This window comes from Thunnus thynnus, chromosome 7, assembly GCF_963924715.1.
Source record: "Thunnus thynnus chromosome 7, fThuThy2.1, whole genome shotgun sequence".
Taxonomy (NCBI): Eukaryota; Metazoa; Chordata; class Actinopteri; order Scombriformes; family Scombridae; genus Thunnus; species Thunnus thynnus.
The window spans coordinates 5,438,422-5,456,748 of NC_089523.1; the positions used below are offsets into that span (position 1 = coordinate 5,438,422).

Genomic DNA, 18,327 nt, shown 5'->3' on the forward strand with positions numbered 1-18,327 from the left:
TTTCGCGTTTTTTCTCATAAATTTGCGACTTTTTGCCGTTATATTAATATATTCTTGTAACATTACGACTTTATACTCGTAATATTACGACTTTTCTCTCGAAATATTATGACTTTATACTCGCAATCTAGGATTTTTTTTCTCTCAGTGTGATCTGCTCCGTCGTAATATACAGGTAATAAAAGACAAGAAAAACGAAGTGGGGAAATTGACTTTATCGCTTGCTAAGCACTCAGTTGTCGTTATTACTACCTTACAGCCGGCCTCCTGAAAGCAGCATCAGTGGCCCTGCTGCACTTGCGCGTGTGACCGTGCCAGGGCAGGAAAGATGGCGGCCTGTGCGTTACGCCGAGGCTTGCTAAGCACAGTCAGTAAATACAACAGAAAACACGCTCACAGGATACTGAGTGTGGCTGACAGCAGTGGCGGGCTGGAGGTGTACAGACCGCGGCTGCAGTGCCGAGCCTGCGGGCTGCCCGGCGGGGTGCAGCAGAGGAGGTTCATGTCGTCACGGTAAGAGACGCAGCCAGAGTCAGAGCTAACAGCTAAAGACTTTAGCCAAGTACGAGCTCTTCAAGATGGCACCGCAGCAACACTGACCACGTTTCTGTGGAGGGGGCAGGTGTTTTATGTGGTGCATTATGAGCTTTGTGTACAAATATGAGATGACATGTAGCAACAGCAAAGGAGAAAAGTACAGTTGTCCTCTGCTGCTCATTAGCTTACAAGGCAATTAGCCAGCGTGGATTGAGCAACAACCTGATCTGATCTGATCTGACCTGATCTGAGGTCTCATTTATAACTGCTGCGTACGAACAAAACGGGACTTGAAAGTAACAGTACTTTACACGAAAAAGTTGGAATCTATAAAAACAGAGTTGACGACAGAATGTGCGCACCTGTACGTAACCTCTGACCTATGCCTATGAACATTTTGGAGACAGGGGACACGGGCGACGCAGATGGTGAGGTGGTGAATTGAAGCCAGGTTGTGTAATGATTCTTCTCAGACATTTAATTTCATTGTATATCAAACGTTAATTATAGATTCACGTTACCATAAACATTCAAACCAGCAGTGTTATTGCTTGCAGTGAGTCATAACTATTCCATAAGCACCTTTCAGTTTTAAAAGATATAAGCCGTAACCAATTACATCAGTGAATTATTATGAAACATTGGGCTCAATACGCTGTCTTACACACACTCCAGGGCACAGAGGAGAGGGCTGGGCTGCATGGTGCTCACACTTGTGATCAGTTGTGGAGCATGAAATGATTATGAAATGTCAGGATGTGGCAGGATTCAGGAAAGCTTGCCTTTCTTCAATATGAAGCCTGAATATAGTGATTCCTTTTCACCTCAACCACCATAACTAACTGATGAAATTATCATCATCAAATGTAGAAATCTAAGATGACATCAAATGACTTGAAAGACTCGCAGAACAGAGCACTAATAGATTTTTAATATCTTCTATTACTGTGCATATCATCAAGTACAATTTTAGTTTTCACAGTTTTTATGTGTAAAATCGCAGCAGTGGACACGACTGTGCTGTCACTGGAGACACCGCAGTGGCCGCCACACACACTCTTTCTTCTCCAGTCACCTCACTAGCACATCCTCAACACCTGCTCTCACATACAGACTGTGTACATTAGAGAAACACCTGTATGCTGGATTTTGGAGTAAATATAAATGAAAACAGTGTTTATTGTATTGTAGATATTAAGCGTGTGGTCTCGTCATCAGTCATGTATGCGTCTATAGATGCTTAACAAACATCAAGCAATGAGCTTCGGTGTCCCCGTGCCTCCACTAGTCCATACACTGACAGCGTGCAGCGATGTGCTTCTTGGCATCTATCTCCATGTCTGACCACTTTGTTTAATTGTTTTGTTTATTGCACCGACCGAATCACCAGCTGCTGCAGCCATCAGCCTCTCAAACGTTCTTCTGTCACTGCTGCCATTCTCCGCAGGAACAACATGTACATCAGTATTCACAAGGACTTTTGTGTTAACCGTTTGTGGTTGATTGTGGGAGTGTAGGGGTGGGATATGAGGTTTGTCCATGTGCGCGCATTTTCAGGTTGATTTTGATTTATAGAGGGAAAAATACATGCATTCATGTATGCGCACAGTTTTATAAATCTGATTGTTTTTTATCGCACACCATATTTGGTTTTTGTGCTCATGTACACTTTTGGTTTGGATCCTATGCACTGTTTTATAAACGAGGCCCCAGATCCGCAACCATTAATCAATACATGTTAGAGCAATACATGTTAGATCAATACATGTTAGAACACAGTGATAGAAATGTCTTACTGTAATGATTTGCTAAAGTTTGGTAGCACTGATAAAGCAAACAGTATTTTATCTTCCATAAAAGTTCCACCAAATTCCTCCCTAATAATATTTAAATCAGGGATCATATTGTCAAATTTACTGCGTTTCTTTACTCGATTAACATTGCGTGATTTCATAGGTTAATGTTGGAGCACTTTGTGTTTACATAGCACCATTATGTCTCATTGGTACATGATGTCCTATTTTCCACTGTTACGTCTGCTGTAGTTCACTTTGGATAAAGGTGCTTTCTGTCATGTAGTGTTCTATTCAATACTTATTATTATTATTATTATTATTATTATTATTATTATTATTGTCGTTGTTGTTATAGAGGAAAAGACAGTAATTAAGATAATATCACTATCAATTTTTAATATCAGATCAGATGTTGAACAGACTGATGAAATATTCACTAAAAAAACATAAAACCACTGTGGTTGTATTCAAATGAAGTGAAACCAGTGTGAAACAACACTGTCATCAGAGCTTCAGTATCACGGCTCTTTCAGATGACATTGAGAGTTGTGAAAGTAATGATGTCAAAATGTACCAATGTAAGACTTTATTTGCTGCAGATACGACATGTCTGATATCTTTCAGTGGCACCAGTGAATGCAGTTTGTGCTGCCATGTCCATGGATGCAGCACTTCCATCAACACAGCCTGGAACTTCCCTTTATATTCAGATGAGATGCTCTAGTTGATGACTGAGGGTCAGAAGACACAGTGTTGCATTTCGCAATAAGTCCTTACTCATAAATTCATTGAAAACAGTGTAGAGAATGCTTTAAAAAAAGAGCCTTCATCATTTCTGTTTAATTAAAGTGAAATCACATCTGGAGCAGCAGATGCATTGGCCGCCACAGTTCCACTGAATGTCCCTGTCCTCAGATGAGTTTTGGTGCTGCGTATGTGGACAGATTGGCTTAGGCTATTCAGCGTCATCTCGTTAACATCGATTAAACACACCTGTTGGTTTCCAGAAACCTTGGGTGTCTTGTTCCCTTGATGAGAGTATTGTTAATGAGCAACAGTGTTGGTCTACATTAAGTTTTTCCCCACTACAATTAATGTTTATTTCTTTAAGTCACAGTACATGATACATTTGTGGGTAGTATTCTTTTGACATAGCAACGTGTCATCATGTGTCCCAGTAAGTCATGCCAGTAAAGCAGCATGCACAATACACCTTGACATGTCAACGCAGGAAAAGCACAGGTTCATTTATTAACATTAACGATGGTCGAATAATCCCAAGTAGTTTTTCCAAAGTCATGAGCTGGTATATTGCATGATGGGTTACTTTGAGAAAGGTCTGTTGCCCATTCTTATCTGTGGCGTGATGGATAGTAGGAGTGCTGCATGGAACTGATGGTTTTTTAATTTTGATAATGAGTGAAAAGATAAAAAACAATGTTGTTAGCATTTTGTAAAAGTACATCAAGCTGTTGGTATGAATTCAGACTGTCTGTCCAAGGTCGTGGTCCTTAAGAGCACCAAGAAAACTGAAGATAATTTAAGGACATTTACATTTTAATTAAAAAAGCTGAGTCCAGGATGCACAGAAATGCTTGTTTTAATCATACAGTGCAGCCAAGCAGTACAGGATTTCCGAGGCAAATAATATCAATTGAGAGTATAAAAAATTGTTAATGATTTAATGGCCGATATGAACTCTTTTTCACACAACTGATAACATTTTGTTGTTGTTGTTGTTGTTGTTTTTTACAACTGCGATCCAGAAATGTACTGGCCAGGACATTTTACAGTTTAAAAATAAACTTGCCACTACTCTCTGGTGTGAATGGTGACACTGTTTCAAAACAACATATCTGTGACATGTCTGTCTGAATGATCTGTCTGATTTATCACTCAGACTCGTTAACTTTCACCACATTGATTAGAATAACTTTTATGAGAACAGACCTCATCAAAATTAGGACAAAATCAGCCACAGAGATCTTCCTGGATGCTTCTCTTCAACAACATTAGTTTAAACATGAGCCAATTTAAACAAGCTCACATTTGAGTAGTTCAGTTTATTTGAGTAGTACTTTTTCTGGGTGTTTGGAAAATGAGAATGTCCTCAGAGCTGTTGTTTTAGGTTATTGTGGGTTGTAGTTGGTAGCCAACATTTTCCATTATGAACACAAAGTCCCATGTTTACCTATGTAACTTTGTTTTTGCTTCTCTCAGCCTGGACATGTGATCAGAGCTTACAGACTTAGTACTATCATTAGTAACACGGAGATACTCATCCTGTCTCTGTATTCTACTGTTGATAGTTTAGTAATTCAGTCCAGACAGTTCTCTAAAAATGCACTTGAGTCTAGTTTTTCGACCGAGTCAGCAGAGATTTGTTTGTTATGTGTGCACTCTTACACTCTTTTCTGCCCAGCTTTCACACCAGCAGTGGTTAAAGAACTTGGCTATGGGCCATTACAGAGAGAAACCAGTTGTTGTTGTTTCTGTAGCTGCCTTCATCTGATCAAGAAGAGAAGGAGGTGCACTTATAAAAAAGTCTCTGTGAGAGGGAGTGAAGGTGGGTGTACAGGTGGGTGAGTGTCCCCACACTGGTTGGATTAGCAGCAATGATTCAGCAGCTTGTATGTCTAACTTTAGTTTATGTAGCCCTTTCATAATGTCATCTCCTGTCCTGTTGCTCTATTTTCACCCACCTTTCTCTGACACGATGACAGCTCTGTGACACAATGACCCGCTTCACTCCTTGATGGCAGAAAGAAAAGGGCAACGTTAAATGACTGGTCCCTGTATTTATCGGCAGGGCGAGCTGTTGGCCGGGGGTAGCGGCTGTCTGAGGCTAGTTCCAGCTTTTGCAATGGCTTGTCTATATTTAGATCTGATTATCTCTGGCCACACAGTGTATTGACATTTCTCAGATTGTTGCAGAGGTAGAAAAGACATGAGAGGGGTCCAAGTGAAACCTGCTACAGCCAGATTTGGAAGAAAACATCAGTGCATTCCTGCACTTTTTGCACATTTTTATTGAGATCTGGCTAGTGTTTATTAGACCACTGAGAAATAATAAAATGATGTTACGTAAAAATGAGTGTGTGTTAAAGTACTTCATGCCATCTGACAGTCGGCAAGAAATAATCTCTCTTGTGTTTAAATTACATAATACAACATTACCTACCTTTTCAAAATTGTTGTAATGGTGCCAATTTGGACAACAAAAACTGAATAAAAATCTCAGTCTCAGTAGATTTTAGGTTTAGGATTGAAATTCAGAAAACAAGAACAGAGTTTTGGATGTAGGAGAATCAGGATCAAAAAGAAAAGGAAAAAAATCTGTCCACTTCTATAGAGAGAGATGTTGGAAACTCGTTTCATGATTTCTCAATTATCAACACAAGAGAATCTGGAATCTTATTTACAACATACTGACTATCCTAGTTTGGTGGTCAGCATGTTAAATAAACGGTAATGTAATTTATATGGCCTGATCTGGTCTTGCACTTGCATTGACCTTACTGACTGCTGAAGGTTTCTTCTCGGCTTTAACATGAACACTTTGAAGGAATAGTCAGACATTTTGGGAACTGCACATCTAACTCTCAGCTTTCTCGCTGAGAGTTAGATGTTCCCAGCCAAGAAATAATCTGGTACATAATCCCCTATAAAACTACAACGTGTTGTTTTTACACTTCAATTTTTGTGCAGATTAAATAGAAATATATAATGTTGATTCGAGAGCTTTCGAGGTGCTGGTAGGCAGATTTTTTACCTTTTGGACAGAGTCGGGCTAGCTGTTTGGAAGTGTTTGCGGTCTTTATGCTAAGATAATCTGTTGCATGCTTTAGTTTCATTTACCGCACAGACAGTAGAGCGGTAACAATCTTCTGATCTACTTCTCAGCAAGAAATAAATAAGTTGCGCTCTTCAAAATCGTAGGCTAACTAGTTTGTCAACATGGCTAAGATTCATCACTGTAGCTTTAGCTGTAGCTGCATATTATAATGTATTCCTGTTTTTTTCCGCAAGCAGAAAGTTAAAATCATCTCCCTTCAGCTGGTAAAATGAGACTTCCAAATTTGAGCCCAGCACAGACTAAAGCATTACTGATCTTAATGAGAGATAATTGTACCAGGACCTTTCTGACACTCACAGCGCCCAAATGTCAGGACTTTGTGAAAAAATGTGGTTCAAAACAATGAATCCAGGTTATCTACTGATTATTCTTGTGTAATACACCCGTGATATGAAAATAACCTGAAACCAACCGACTGTGCAACAGTAAATCCCACTGTCCATATATCCACCTCATTAATCCCCACTCTTCATCTCTGTTGTGCAGATTAGCTTTGCAGGGAGCGGCGAAGTATGCGAGTTATTTATTTGAAGTGACCAGCTGTTGTTGTAAGTCCACGCGTTTGTGTGTGTGTGTGTGTGTGTGTGTGTGTGTGTGTGTGTGTGTGTGTGTGTGTGTGTGTGTGTGTGTGTGTGTGTGTGTGTGTGTGTGTATGTGTGTGTGTGTGTGTGTGTGTTGTTGCGAGGCTGAAAGCAAGGACATAGAGATTAGGTCGAGTGGTATTTCTGTTGACATCCGACAAGTCGAGGTGTTTTATCCAATCTCGTCAAAGTTGTGATTGAGATTACGAGTGAAGGGAAGGAGAGAGGCTGAAGGGAGGCAGCAGGATTTTCCCTCCTGCAGGGATGATGTAAATCGTCTCTAGAGGAGGGAAAATTCTCTTCACAACTGTGGGATTTTCTCTTGAGGCTCCTTAAGGACTTACTGGCTGTTTGTGTTTGTCCTTTTTATATGATGTTGTTTTGATCTCAATCCCCACGTTTGTACTGCATACAGACCCGTATATTACCATCAAATGCTTTCCTTTTGATGGCTAAAGTTGGTTTTACACAAACACAAGCGCACACATACAGGGTCCAGTGTGTAATGGTGTTGCCTGTATTTGGCAGGAACAGGCCTGAAGGGAAGATTTTGGAGACGGTGGGAGTGTTTGAGGCTCTAAAGCAGCACGGCAAATATGAAACAGGACAGGTAAGACACACAAACACACTCTCTAAAGCACAGATGGACTGGTGTAGCTCTTCATGGCTCTCCATCATTTAGGTCAATGTTAGACTCATTTTCAAATATTAAATTACAGTCCAGTGTTTACATCGTTAGGTCTGTTTTTAAGTTTTGATCTGTCAGCCAATATCTTTGTATTGTTATGATAACACATTTCAAACACTGAAGGACTTTGCGTGATCCTGTGTTAAGGGAATGTAATCCCATCTAACTTATACTTTATTAAACCTTCTGTATATATATAATCTCACAGCCATTTATCCCCTTTCTCCTTGTTGTTCTCTCCTCAGCTGTTTCTCCACAGTGTGTTTGGCTACAGAGGCATCGTCTTGTTTCCTTGGCATGCTCGACTCTATGACAGAGACATCACCCCTCCCATGTCTGACAGGTAAAGCTGCAGGTCTAGCAGACTGCGCCAAAAAAGCCTCCCAAAGCTTGAGTTTTGGGGTTCCTGTGTGGTGGTTCTTGTATAACTGAGATCCTGTGATCTCTTTTCACTCCCAGCAAGCCTGAGCCCCCAGGAGCCCACGGGTCCAAGGAGGTGAAGGGGAAGACCCACACCTACTACCAAGTCCTGATTGACACCAGGGACTGCCCTCACATAGTGAGTCACTATATGTTTGTAACAAGGTCAGATTGTCATACAGGACCATAAAGCACTGCCTTTTGTGTCACTTAAATATAAAATGCTGTGGAAGATCTTTAAGAAAAAGTCCAAGCAGGCAAACACCTTCAGCTGATATTGTGTTGAAGCTTGATAACAATAGATTGAACCTTAGTCATTCTGCATATTTTTAAATGCCAAATTTTGTTCTTAACAGGATGGAAAAGTGTCTGAGTCACCACATAGATCTAAAATCAAAACCAGAGTCTTAGATTGTTACATTCTCAGTCAGTCATTGCCTTGTTTCACATGCTTAACATCAAACATGTGACTGGTCTTAGGGTTAATGCCCTCTGCCATTAGATGGGTTGTAAAAATGACACTTTTGACACTTGTGGGCACCTAATAAGAATTTTTGATTGTCCTGATACCCAGTGCAGTGTAGGATGACACAGCCACAGCTGTGGATGTATGTAGTTCATTAATGTTTGAGTCACCAGCTGTATGACTGTTGGTTCATGTTGTGTTTGACAGTCTCAGAGGTCCCAGACAGAGGCAGTGACGTTCCTGGCCAACCATGATGACAGCAGAGCCCTGTATGCCATACCAGGTATGCAGCACTGCTGTCACTGGCACTATGTCTACGTAATATCATCGGTGGTCCCAGCACATCCCTTTTTTTAACAGTTTTTGATGGCGGGTTTATCATAAACACTAAGAATACTGTCCAGCTTGGCTTTCAGTTTGGTCTATTTTGAACATTATAATTTCAGTGCAGCAGAGTAGAGTCTGATCCCAGCCAGCAGTGTAGCAGCTGTTCCATGAGACCAAGCCTCCAGTAGTATAGAAACCTCCCATTTTAAGATGGTTGTAATTGTTTTCTGCCTCCTGCCCCATGTGACACTAAATCTCTCTCTCTTTCCATCAGGTCTGGACTATGTGAGCCATGAAGACATCCTGCCCTATAACTCTACAGAGCAGGTCCCCATCCAGCACGAGCTGTTTGAGCGCTTCCTCATGTACAACCCTGCCAAATGTAAACACTCGCCTCCAGTCTCCACATTAGCTTCCAACAGTCTTCTTCACACAAGCCTTTATAATGCCCAGTGGTTCACTCTCCACTGTAGTGGTCATTATAAACATATTTCATCCCACACTGAAGTCATTATTTCATATATTGACAACAATATTTACTGCCAAGTTAAATATTCGCTTTACTGTTTACATGTCATGTGTCTAATGAGATGCTGATATCTGCCTATGTTTGATGTTACTGACAGTTATATTGAGCTTACCCACCATACTGTACCAAAAGCAAATTCCACTGACTTTGGTCATGTGGTCATAAATAAATGATTGGTCGATAAATATTAACACTTTCCTATTTTGATAGAAATCCTGTAGCTCTGTTCATGTCAGATTAAATTTTGTTACTTTCTGTATCTTTAGCATTCTGTGTCTTCAGTAAATATATGTGTGTGTTTTGTCCTTCCCTGGATGCTGCAGCTCCTCCGTTCACAGCCAGAGACACCCTGAAGGCGTGGCAGGAGAAAAACCACCCCTGGCTGGAGCTGTCAGACGTCCACAGGGAGACCACCGAGAACATCCGAGTCACCGTCATCCCCTTCTACATGGGCATGAGGGTAAATGACCAACTTTCAGATGCTTAAAGAAATCTGAAGCTGCTTTTGGACCTTCTTAAAGCATAAACTGTAGCCACACCAGCTTATATCTTGTCCCCACTGCACTGGTGGTGTTTTGTTCTTCCAGTAAAGATCCTAGCCTGTAGGTGTAGCCTTTATCTGTTTAGTTTGTAGATTTCAAGGTAAGGGTTAGTTCATTCAAATACTAACAGCAAGTTCTTTCTTTTTCTCAGGAGGCCCAGAACTCCCATGTTTACTGGGTGAGTAAAAGATTTATTTTAAAGGACCAGTGTGTAGAATTTAGTGGCATCTAGCAGAACGGACTTGGCAGAAACGGAATACAATATTCACAAGTACGTTTTATTTAGTGTATAATCCCATGAAAATAAGAATCGCTGTGTTTTTGTTAGAATGAGCCCTTTATAGCTACATAGGGAGCGGGTCTCACCATGTTGCACCGCAATGTTTCTACAGTAGCCCAGAATGGACAAACCAAACATTGGCTCTAGAGAGGGCCTTTCACGTTTTTTGTGAGTTTCACGGCCACCGTATGTTCTCCTATGCGCTTGGAACAGGAGGGGGAGGGAGTATTCAGTTGGTTGCAATCTGCAACCTCACCACTAGATGCTACTAAATCTTACACACTGCTCCTTTAATATGCACTGAAATTCATGGGGAATTCATGGGGTGTCAGTGAGAAAATAACACCAGTTACTAGCCAGACACTGGTTTAATTCACTAGCAGACTGTGTATTAATATGTTATATGGAATGTCACAAAAAAGGGAAAAAATGCTCATCGCAACGTCCCAGAGCTGAAGATGACATCTTCAGTAGTCCAACCTCAAAGATATTCAGTTTACAATGATATATGATAAAGAAATCCAGCATATCCTCTCATTTGAGAAGCTGGAACTGAAAGGTTTGGTACTATTTCACTGTTGTTACTTGAAAAATGATTATCAAAATAGTTTCTGATTATTTTTCTGTCGATCAACTAATCGATTAGTAGACTAATCATTTCAGCTGCATTTGTGTATGTTGTCTTCCTGCAGTGGCGGTATTGTATCCGTTTGGAGAACATGGGCAACGAGGTGGTTCAGCTGAGAGAGAGGCACTGGAGGATCTTCAGCCTGTCAGGAACCCTGGAGACGGTCCGAGGACGAGGCGTCGTTGGCAGGGTCAGTGCAACCAAAACTCTTAAAAAGCTATTTCCTATATTTGTGTTGTCGACATACAGTCCATGGTGTAGCTCTTTATAGATGATTTACTGCTCCACAGATTCATCAGTCACAGACGCGAAGAACATGACAGTGACAATAAGAAAGACTGTAGCTATTTAGTGTGTTGCACTTGAAACACTACATTTGTATAACCTTGTTACTCTGTGTGATGTCACAGGAGCCAGTATTGTCTAAAGAACAGCCGGCATTTCAGTATAGCAGCCATGTGTCTCTTCAAGCCCCCAGTGGTCACATGTGGTGAGTTTGATCAGTCATACTTCAATTCACATCCCCCACTGCTGCTGTATTGCAATATTTGGTACATCTTCACTTGTTGGAATTGCTGGTCTTGTCATTTTTAAGAACCTCCCATGAGTACAATATGTACTCATCTTTTGTGCTCTGTTCCATTACTCACTTACCATTTGCAATATTACGATCAATCACCCAGCCCTGTCATTTGTTTCTAGGGGGACGTTTCGTATTGAAAGGACTGATGGCTCCCACTTTGATGTTCGCATTCCTCCTTTCTCCCTGGAGAGCAACAAAGATGACAAAGCTCCCCCTGCAGGCTACACATTCTAACTGCGAGTAGTCACACCCCCACTTGCAAGGCCCCGGGCACGCTGTCTGTCCTAGCCGTGCCTGGGTTGTCTAGAATTGTCCTTCCCTTGTATCTTTGCCTCAGCCTTCAGCAGAATAGCGTGAGTCAGGTTAAGGAAAGGCAATACATAGATAATCCAAATGCAGGCCCAACTATATCTTTTCCTCAGAGTGCACCCAACAGCAATATGTCATTGATTAAATCATATAGGGTAGAAAGTCCCGTGCGTCTTCACTCCATGTTGTGTTTGAACATGCACAGTCTAGTGGAAGAGAATTTGGGAGGTAGGGAGGTGAATTAATGTTGCCAGGCAGAGCTGGACATGTTCTGCATCAAATAGCTGAAATATTGACCAGGTTGTTTTTATGGCGAGAGTATTTCCTGCTGAGCTGTGGGTTCACTAAAAGAGCAGCAGCTCATTACTGCGGCCTCAGGGTGATACTTCAAATCAACATGTAAGAATACATGACGCATGATTTTTATCCTGGACCCTGTTTTCCCCATCAGTTCAGTTTTGAAAGCATAGCAGCACTCTATCAGTTCAGTCATGTCAAACCTCTGTGGGCTGTTTATGAGAGGCAAAACAGAATTCTGGGCTGGTTACAGTACACAAGTATTCCTGTTTTACTGGTTTACAACATTATGAAACAGAGGTTGGATTTAGGATTTGGTTGACACTTGAATAGAAAATGACTCTTTAATGTCAAAACTTGAGCTTAATTTCCCTGTAGTACAAATGTAAAAACACACATTTTTGTGCAAATATTCACCCCCTTCAAGTCAGTATCTCATTGTGGCAGCAGTCACAAAGAGATACTGTTCCTCTGTCAAAAAATGCTTACGTTCTGTCAGGCTTCTAGGGGCCTGTTAGTGAACAGCAGTTTTCAAGTGCTGTCACACATAGTGGTATCATTTTTTATGTCTGGACCGACTTGGCCACCTCAGGACACAAATATTGTGTCACCCCTCATCCCCCACAGTCCTTTTGGTGTCACTCTCACATGGACACTTTTTAAAGATGGCCTAGGCAGATTTACAGCTGTGCCATATTCTATTTCTCTTTTTGGTGATTGACCAAATTGTACTTTATGGGATATTCAGTGATTTATTCACATTCCCTTGTATCCTTCCATTGACTGGTAATTTTGGAAAATTTTGATATATTTCTTTTTAATTTTTGTAGCCTGACACAGATTTGTTCAGAGTTTTCTTTGTCTTCATGCCGTTATTGCCAGGAAAGAGAATAATTAACCAGCTGTTGAACCTTCCAGACACAGGTGTATTTATTTAACCTTTAAACCACTTGTCACACGTTCATTATACCCTGGTGATCTCTATACAAATGATAGTGACTCAGATGACTGCTCCAGTGATGATTTAGTTGTGTCGCAGTACAGGGAGTGAATACTTACACATCAATTAATTTGTGTTTGACATTTCCACTTAATTTATATCAATTATATAGAGATCTGGTTTCCCTTTGACATTCAAGTCCTATTTTCTTGTGAAGTGTGTTTTTAAAAAGTCCTTATTCCAATCACAGCGATTCAGTTGAAACAACAAAACTAGAAAAGGGCTTTTAATAAGCAACAAACTATGTGTTGATGGCTAAAAATGAATCCCTCTTTTGGTGGAAAGGGGGCAATGGTCAGGTCTAAGTTCTGTCTTTGAGTAACAAATGATGTGCACCATAAAGTAATTAAACCAGGAGAGGCATGTGTGAAATGTCTACCTTCCTCTCTCCTCCCTGTAAAAACCAGAATGAAGTCTTCATCCTGTAGACATGAGGTGGATGTCTTTCGTTGAGGCTGACTGTTTGACTTTGCAAGCTCTGTGACAAGAACTTATGAGCCTAAAATTTCTCTCTGTAACGTGAGGAAAGAAACTAACATGTTTGTTTTGATATGTGATTTGAAGCAACTGATGGTTGAAATACTACTGTAAATAGAGATGTAATTAAAGGCAAAACAAATAAATATACCTTTTGAAAAATACATCATGACGTCTTGTTGTCTTTTGTATTTTATGCATGTAACTGTCAGTCTAAACCTGCTCCTGCAGAGGAACACACATATGCTGCATTTGAAGGGATGGAGAAAATTATGTTTATCTGTTAGATGAGTTTTATTGGCTGTGGTATGAATAACCACCACCAGATGTCACTACAATCATTTCCCTGCACACTCTGGCTACATAAAGATCAATAGTGTATGAACCATGTGATCACATTTACTGCACTGAATACTGATAAACTGATTATTTCCCTGTTATCTTGCTCACAATCTGAACTCGTACTCGTGCATATTTCCATGTAAGTGGAAATGAAAGTGGACTAAATGACTTGATCGTCGGGTTAAATACATCCATACATTTATCCTAATTGATGATAGCCTTTTTACTGAACTGAGATTGAAAATATGCCATTTTCTCGTCTATGTGAAAGACGAAACTTGATTAGAAAATCAGCTAATTTAAAGATAATAACGACTGCCTTATCAACAGAGATGGAAAAACACTCAGGGCCATTTATAAATTAGTATGTTGCTCCTACTCTTCTATGCGGCAGAAGCCAGTACACAAAACAACACCTATTTTAAAATTTTAACTTTTCAGGTCGGGTTATTATCTGACCTACTTCCATCACAATACGCAAGCCACAACATCGACAAATTACTTTCAATTGTAGGCTTTTAAAAATGAATCGATACTTTAATAATCAGCTGAATGCCGATTTTACAGGAAGACTGTATATCATTTTAAAAGGTATGAGTCATCAGGTCCAGATATATGCACCTCTACCAATAAGCATCCAAACATTAAACTGATTCATTTTTAATGGAGGTTGGTTTGTCTCCCACCGCGAGGAACAGACCAACGGGTTAAGAAACTGCAAACTTGGCGTTGCTCGTGCTCTCCCAGCCCCTCCTGTCTCCATCAGCGCGTGAGGGAGGGAGGACTTGTGCTCACGTGCACACGCTGCGCGCCCCTATTCAGTTGAACAGAGGGTGCAATACATAATTCAGTCCCAGCAAGGGGACACCTCAGTCTCTCCCCTCCTGTCAAGCCGCGGAGCTGCAGCTTCCACACAGCCTGTGGACCGAGACGCCGACGCGGCTGTTTGCTGCCCCTCTGCGGATGGAGAATCAACCTTGGAGAAGGGCGAATGCTGTGTTTGATGCAGGTAATGCATGACTTCCAGCGGCTGAGGAAGGAGCAGACGTAAACATTGCCATGCCCTGCTTCACGCACCTCCTCCTCTGCTCCGGGACAGAGGGTTCTGTTTTAGAGGATAACAACAGAGGAGAGTGAGAAGATAACGCTGCTGTCGAAGGTAAATATTATGGAGACGTGGTGAAGTTGTGTTCGGGATAGGAGGCTGCGGCGGGCCACGGTCTGCACTGTCGGTATCCTGCATCCTGACTTTGCTGTGTCCGTGCTTTGCGGCCATGCTGCAGGCAGCATCCTCCGACCTGTTCCCGACTTGAGCTGCACTCTCTGGGATTAACAAGTTCCCACAAGAAGAAAACTACTACTTCTTTATGTTTTGGCGTATTATTTTATACTCTTGGAACATTCACTCTTTTGTGTAACTGTGTGATAATGACATTTTTCATGAACATTGGAACAGTTTGGGATATTATTTCTCACGGTGCTTCACATCTGAGCCCCAGACTGAGCAGGCTGTAAGATGTGATCAGCTGCACACATTTTAATGAACAAAGTATCTCACATATTAATTAAACCTGCTTCTGCATGACAGCACAGTGGGATCAGGCTTGTTATTATCATAGTTCACATTAACGCAGCACCATGGGTGCCAAGCAGACCAAAGGCCAGGAGTCGGGAGGAGCCAGTCCCCAGCACAGCTGGAAGCGGACGCCCACCAAGGAGCGGGGAGACATCTTGGCGTCCCTCATGCTGAAGTCAGGGGACCGACTGAGCCGTGGGGGGACGCCGCCACCCTACCAGCGCCGCATCGGCATGATCCAGGAGATGATGCTGATGGCCAAGCAGGGCAAACAAGATGAGGCCACAGAGATGCTGAAGACCCTCCGACAGGTAGCTGCTCTGTGTGTTTGTGTGTGACGGAGTGTGTGAGTGAAACCTCAAGGATCACAGGTTTGTCCGTAGAACAACACCACAACATTCCTGATTTACTTTTCTCTGTTCTTTCTCACTTGCCTCTGTGTGAACATGTTGGCTCTTCCTCAGCTGATGTCAGCACTGATGCTGAAATAGAAGCTAGGCTTGACCGACTGTTGACACACTGACTAAACTGATTCAGTGAATTGATGAATTGACCGCCTCCCTGCCTGTTGGACTGTACAGGAGCCCCCCTGGTTGGTTGGTTGGTTGGCTGGCAGGCAGGCAGGCGGGCAGGACATGTTGTGCTCAGCCTGGATCTGCAGCACTGGTATAGTGTGGACTAGGATTTATAGCTTCTCTCCGTCTTTCAAGACATTTGCAGCGCTTGGCTGCCTGCTGCTGCTGCTGCTGCTGTTGTTGCTACAGAGCAGAAGGAAAAGCCCAGCAGCAGTCTGGAAGAATCTGGTGCGGCGAGAAACAAAAGGGAAGCAGGAAAATGAAAAGGCAGAAATGCCACCAGTTGAATTGGAGAATTTGTAGAGCTGCAAAGAAAGGGAAGGAGTGAAATCATGAAAAGTTCATCTGAATATATGTTTAGTGTTGGGATAAGAAGGAAACAAAGATAAGTCAGAGAAGATAGTGGAAAAAGAAACAGGTTTATAAGCTCTCATCCCTGTAGACGGCACTGTGCAAAATCCATATGCTGCCAGTGTTTATCCCCCTATGACTCAACCACAGGGAGCTGTGCCTCCGGCTTACACACACACACACACTCATTGTTTTCACAGTTTATTGTTTGGCTTTGGTGATTTCCATCAGCTCCTTTCAGTTACTATTTACAGTTTTTTGATCAAACCCATTTAGATTGTTAATCCTTGAATCAATGGCAAACAGCGGAGCGAAGCAAACAGGCTTAAAGACGAAGGACACCTCTCCATCCATCATCATTAAGACCAGAGGATTACCATCTCTGTCGCTGCTTGATTAAGCCATGATACTCCAGAGGAGGAGAATTACGTTTCCAGTCTGAAAGTGAAGGCACAATAACACAGCAGCGTGGTTAGAGTCTTACAAGTGAGCAGTGAATCTGGGATACTCTTGAATGTGAAGCAGGAACTAACTGCACATTTAAATATGGTCACTTAAATTCTGTCGAATCATTAATTATATGTAAATCAGTGGCGGTTGGTGACTCAAAAAACTGGGGAGGACAGGAGGAAAACCAACCCACGCCATCATGTTATTTTACATTAGTTGGCTACTTATCTGTGCTTTCTTATGTTCAACAAAAAATTAAGCAGTAAAACAATAGCTCACAAGATTTTGATGGGTGACGCTGCACCCAGTATGTTACAGTGGGAATTTTACACAATATCCTCTGATTTAAAAAGGAAAAACAAAAAGCATGAAAATCTGGAATTATGAAAAACAAAGCAAAAATGAAGTGTTTTATGAGTTCCTCTGCCTGTGGGAGGTTTCCACTCACTTCACATGTTGGGAGATTATCTTCATAACTGCTGTGAGGCCTTTTGTTGCATCTTGTCTTACAAGAGCAAGAGAGCTGTAAAGGCTGGCCGTCTTCTGTGGATGTTATAAGGTCAGAAGAAGTCTAGTCAGTAAAATTTGAACAAAAATCAAGCTTTGGCAGTTTAATAGTGATTGGAAAACACTGGGGGAAAAAAACTAAATTGAGCAACAAACCTTTTCTTTGGATCTTGTAAGGTCACAAGTCAGAGGGGCTGTTGTCACCAGACAATGAAGAGGACTGTCAATAATTACCAATTTGTTTCTTTCATTTTAACTTTTGGCATTTTATTTAGGATTTATTTCAGGCTGGTTTATTTGCTAACTACCCTCCAAACTAAGAAAAAGTTGCCAGTGAGTTGTTAATTTTGGCGTGCAAACATTTGTAGGCTATACCTGGATTATATATGTTTGTTTTGGTTGATTGTAAAATTGTCTGTCGCAAATATGAAAGATTAAATTCATGATTACAGTTCATAAATTCCTTGTCTGTTATTGGAATAACATTCGATGAATTGCATAGTTGATGTTTTGCCCAACAGACACTGGAAATGTTAGTCCCTGAACCCAACTTGAAAACACTTGACTTAGAAGCGGTGTGTAGTTTTACTATTATCCAGTAAAGTGATCCCAAAATCCTTAAAGTAATATAAAATCACAAAAAATGGAAATAGAAAATAATATTTCATGCCGTATACTCTTGTGACCTTTGACTCACCTGAATATCCTCCATGCCTTTCAGCCCGTGCAGCAGACCGTCACAGTACAGCAGCATGTCGGGCTGAAAACAGGAAATTTGGACTCTGTTGAAAAGGCTTAAATAAAATATAATTTTTTAATGATGTGTTTAAAAGTAGTTCGCAATTTGCATGTTATAATTTCTTTTGTAATATGCTACTCTATGAATCTATTTATCGCTCTACTGCATACAGTGGTGGAGATGAAATTTGGAAACTGTCATTGGACAAATGGGATGTCAATATTGTATTCTGTTTGTTGATTGGTTAGGGAGGACGTCCTCCATTGGAGCGTCACTTTACATCTTTTGGCCAATAACAGATTAGCATGAAAAAAACTTAAGTACATTTAATTGATATAAGCGATCCCGCCCTGAGGAGGACAGCAGGAGCCCTTCCTCCTCTGCTCTCCTCTCACTGCTTCACACATACTGTCCTTTCCTCTCTTGTCTGTCCTGCAGGTGTCGCTGTTGAAGCATTTTAATCAGAATTTC

General features: G+C 41.3%; 2 protein-coding genes and 1 long non-coding RNA gene across 5 annotated transcripts in view; 2 read left to right on the plus strand and 1 right to left on the minus strand.

Annotated features, from left to right (window-relative positions):
• The first annotated feature begins 316 nt into the window (after positions 1–316).
• On the plus strand, positions 317–13,480 carry poldip2 (polymerase (DNA-directed), delta interacting protein 2). Of its 3 annotated transcripts, none has more exons than XR_010928896.1 (11): positions 317–513; positions 7,299–7,380; positions 7,704–7,801; positions 7,918–8,017; positions 8,552–8,627; positions 8,946–9,053; positions 9,524–9,660; positions 9,894–9,920; positions 10,715–10,882; positions 11,003–11,140; positions 11,353–13,480. XR_010928896.1 is itself a non-coding variant. In XM_067593958.1 (11 exons), exons 1-11 carry the CDS (start codon positions 329–331, stop codon positions 11,465–11,467), a joined length of 1,134 nt encoding a protein of 377 aa, XP_067450059.1. In that variant the 5' UTR covers positions 317–328; the 3' UTR covers positions 11,468–13,480. The 3 variants fall into 3 exon arrangements, 2 of the variants coding, with proteins under 2 accessions (XP_067450059.1, XP_067450060.1); XM_067593958.1 differs by having other exon boundaries at positions 10,715–10,840; positions 11,061–11,140; XM_067593959.1 differs by having other exon boundaries at positions 7,305–7,380; positions 10,715–10,840; positions 11,061–11,140.
• An 854-nt stretch (positions 13,481–14,334) lies between these two features.
• The window catches only part of lrrc75a (leucine rich repeat containing 75A), a 63,149-nt gene continuing 59,156 nt past the window's right edge, over positions 14,335–18,327 (plus strand). Inside the window, exon 1 of the mRNA XM_067593962.1 lies at positions 14,335–15,545. Within this exon, the coding sequence (XP_067450063.1) occupies positions 15,297–15,545 (249 nt within the window). The 5' untranslated portion in view covers positions 14,335–15,296. The remainder of the gene's footprint in view (positions 15,546–18,327) is intronic.
• On the minus strand, positions 16,512–18,082 carry LOC137185674 (uncharacterized). Its single transcript, XR_010928898.1, has 3 exons — positions 17,815–18,082; positions 17,059–17,153; positions 16,512–16,598 (listed from the first exon to the last, which is right to left on the minus strand). It is a non-coding gene; the product is annotated as an uncharacterized lncRNA (long non-coding RNA).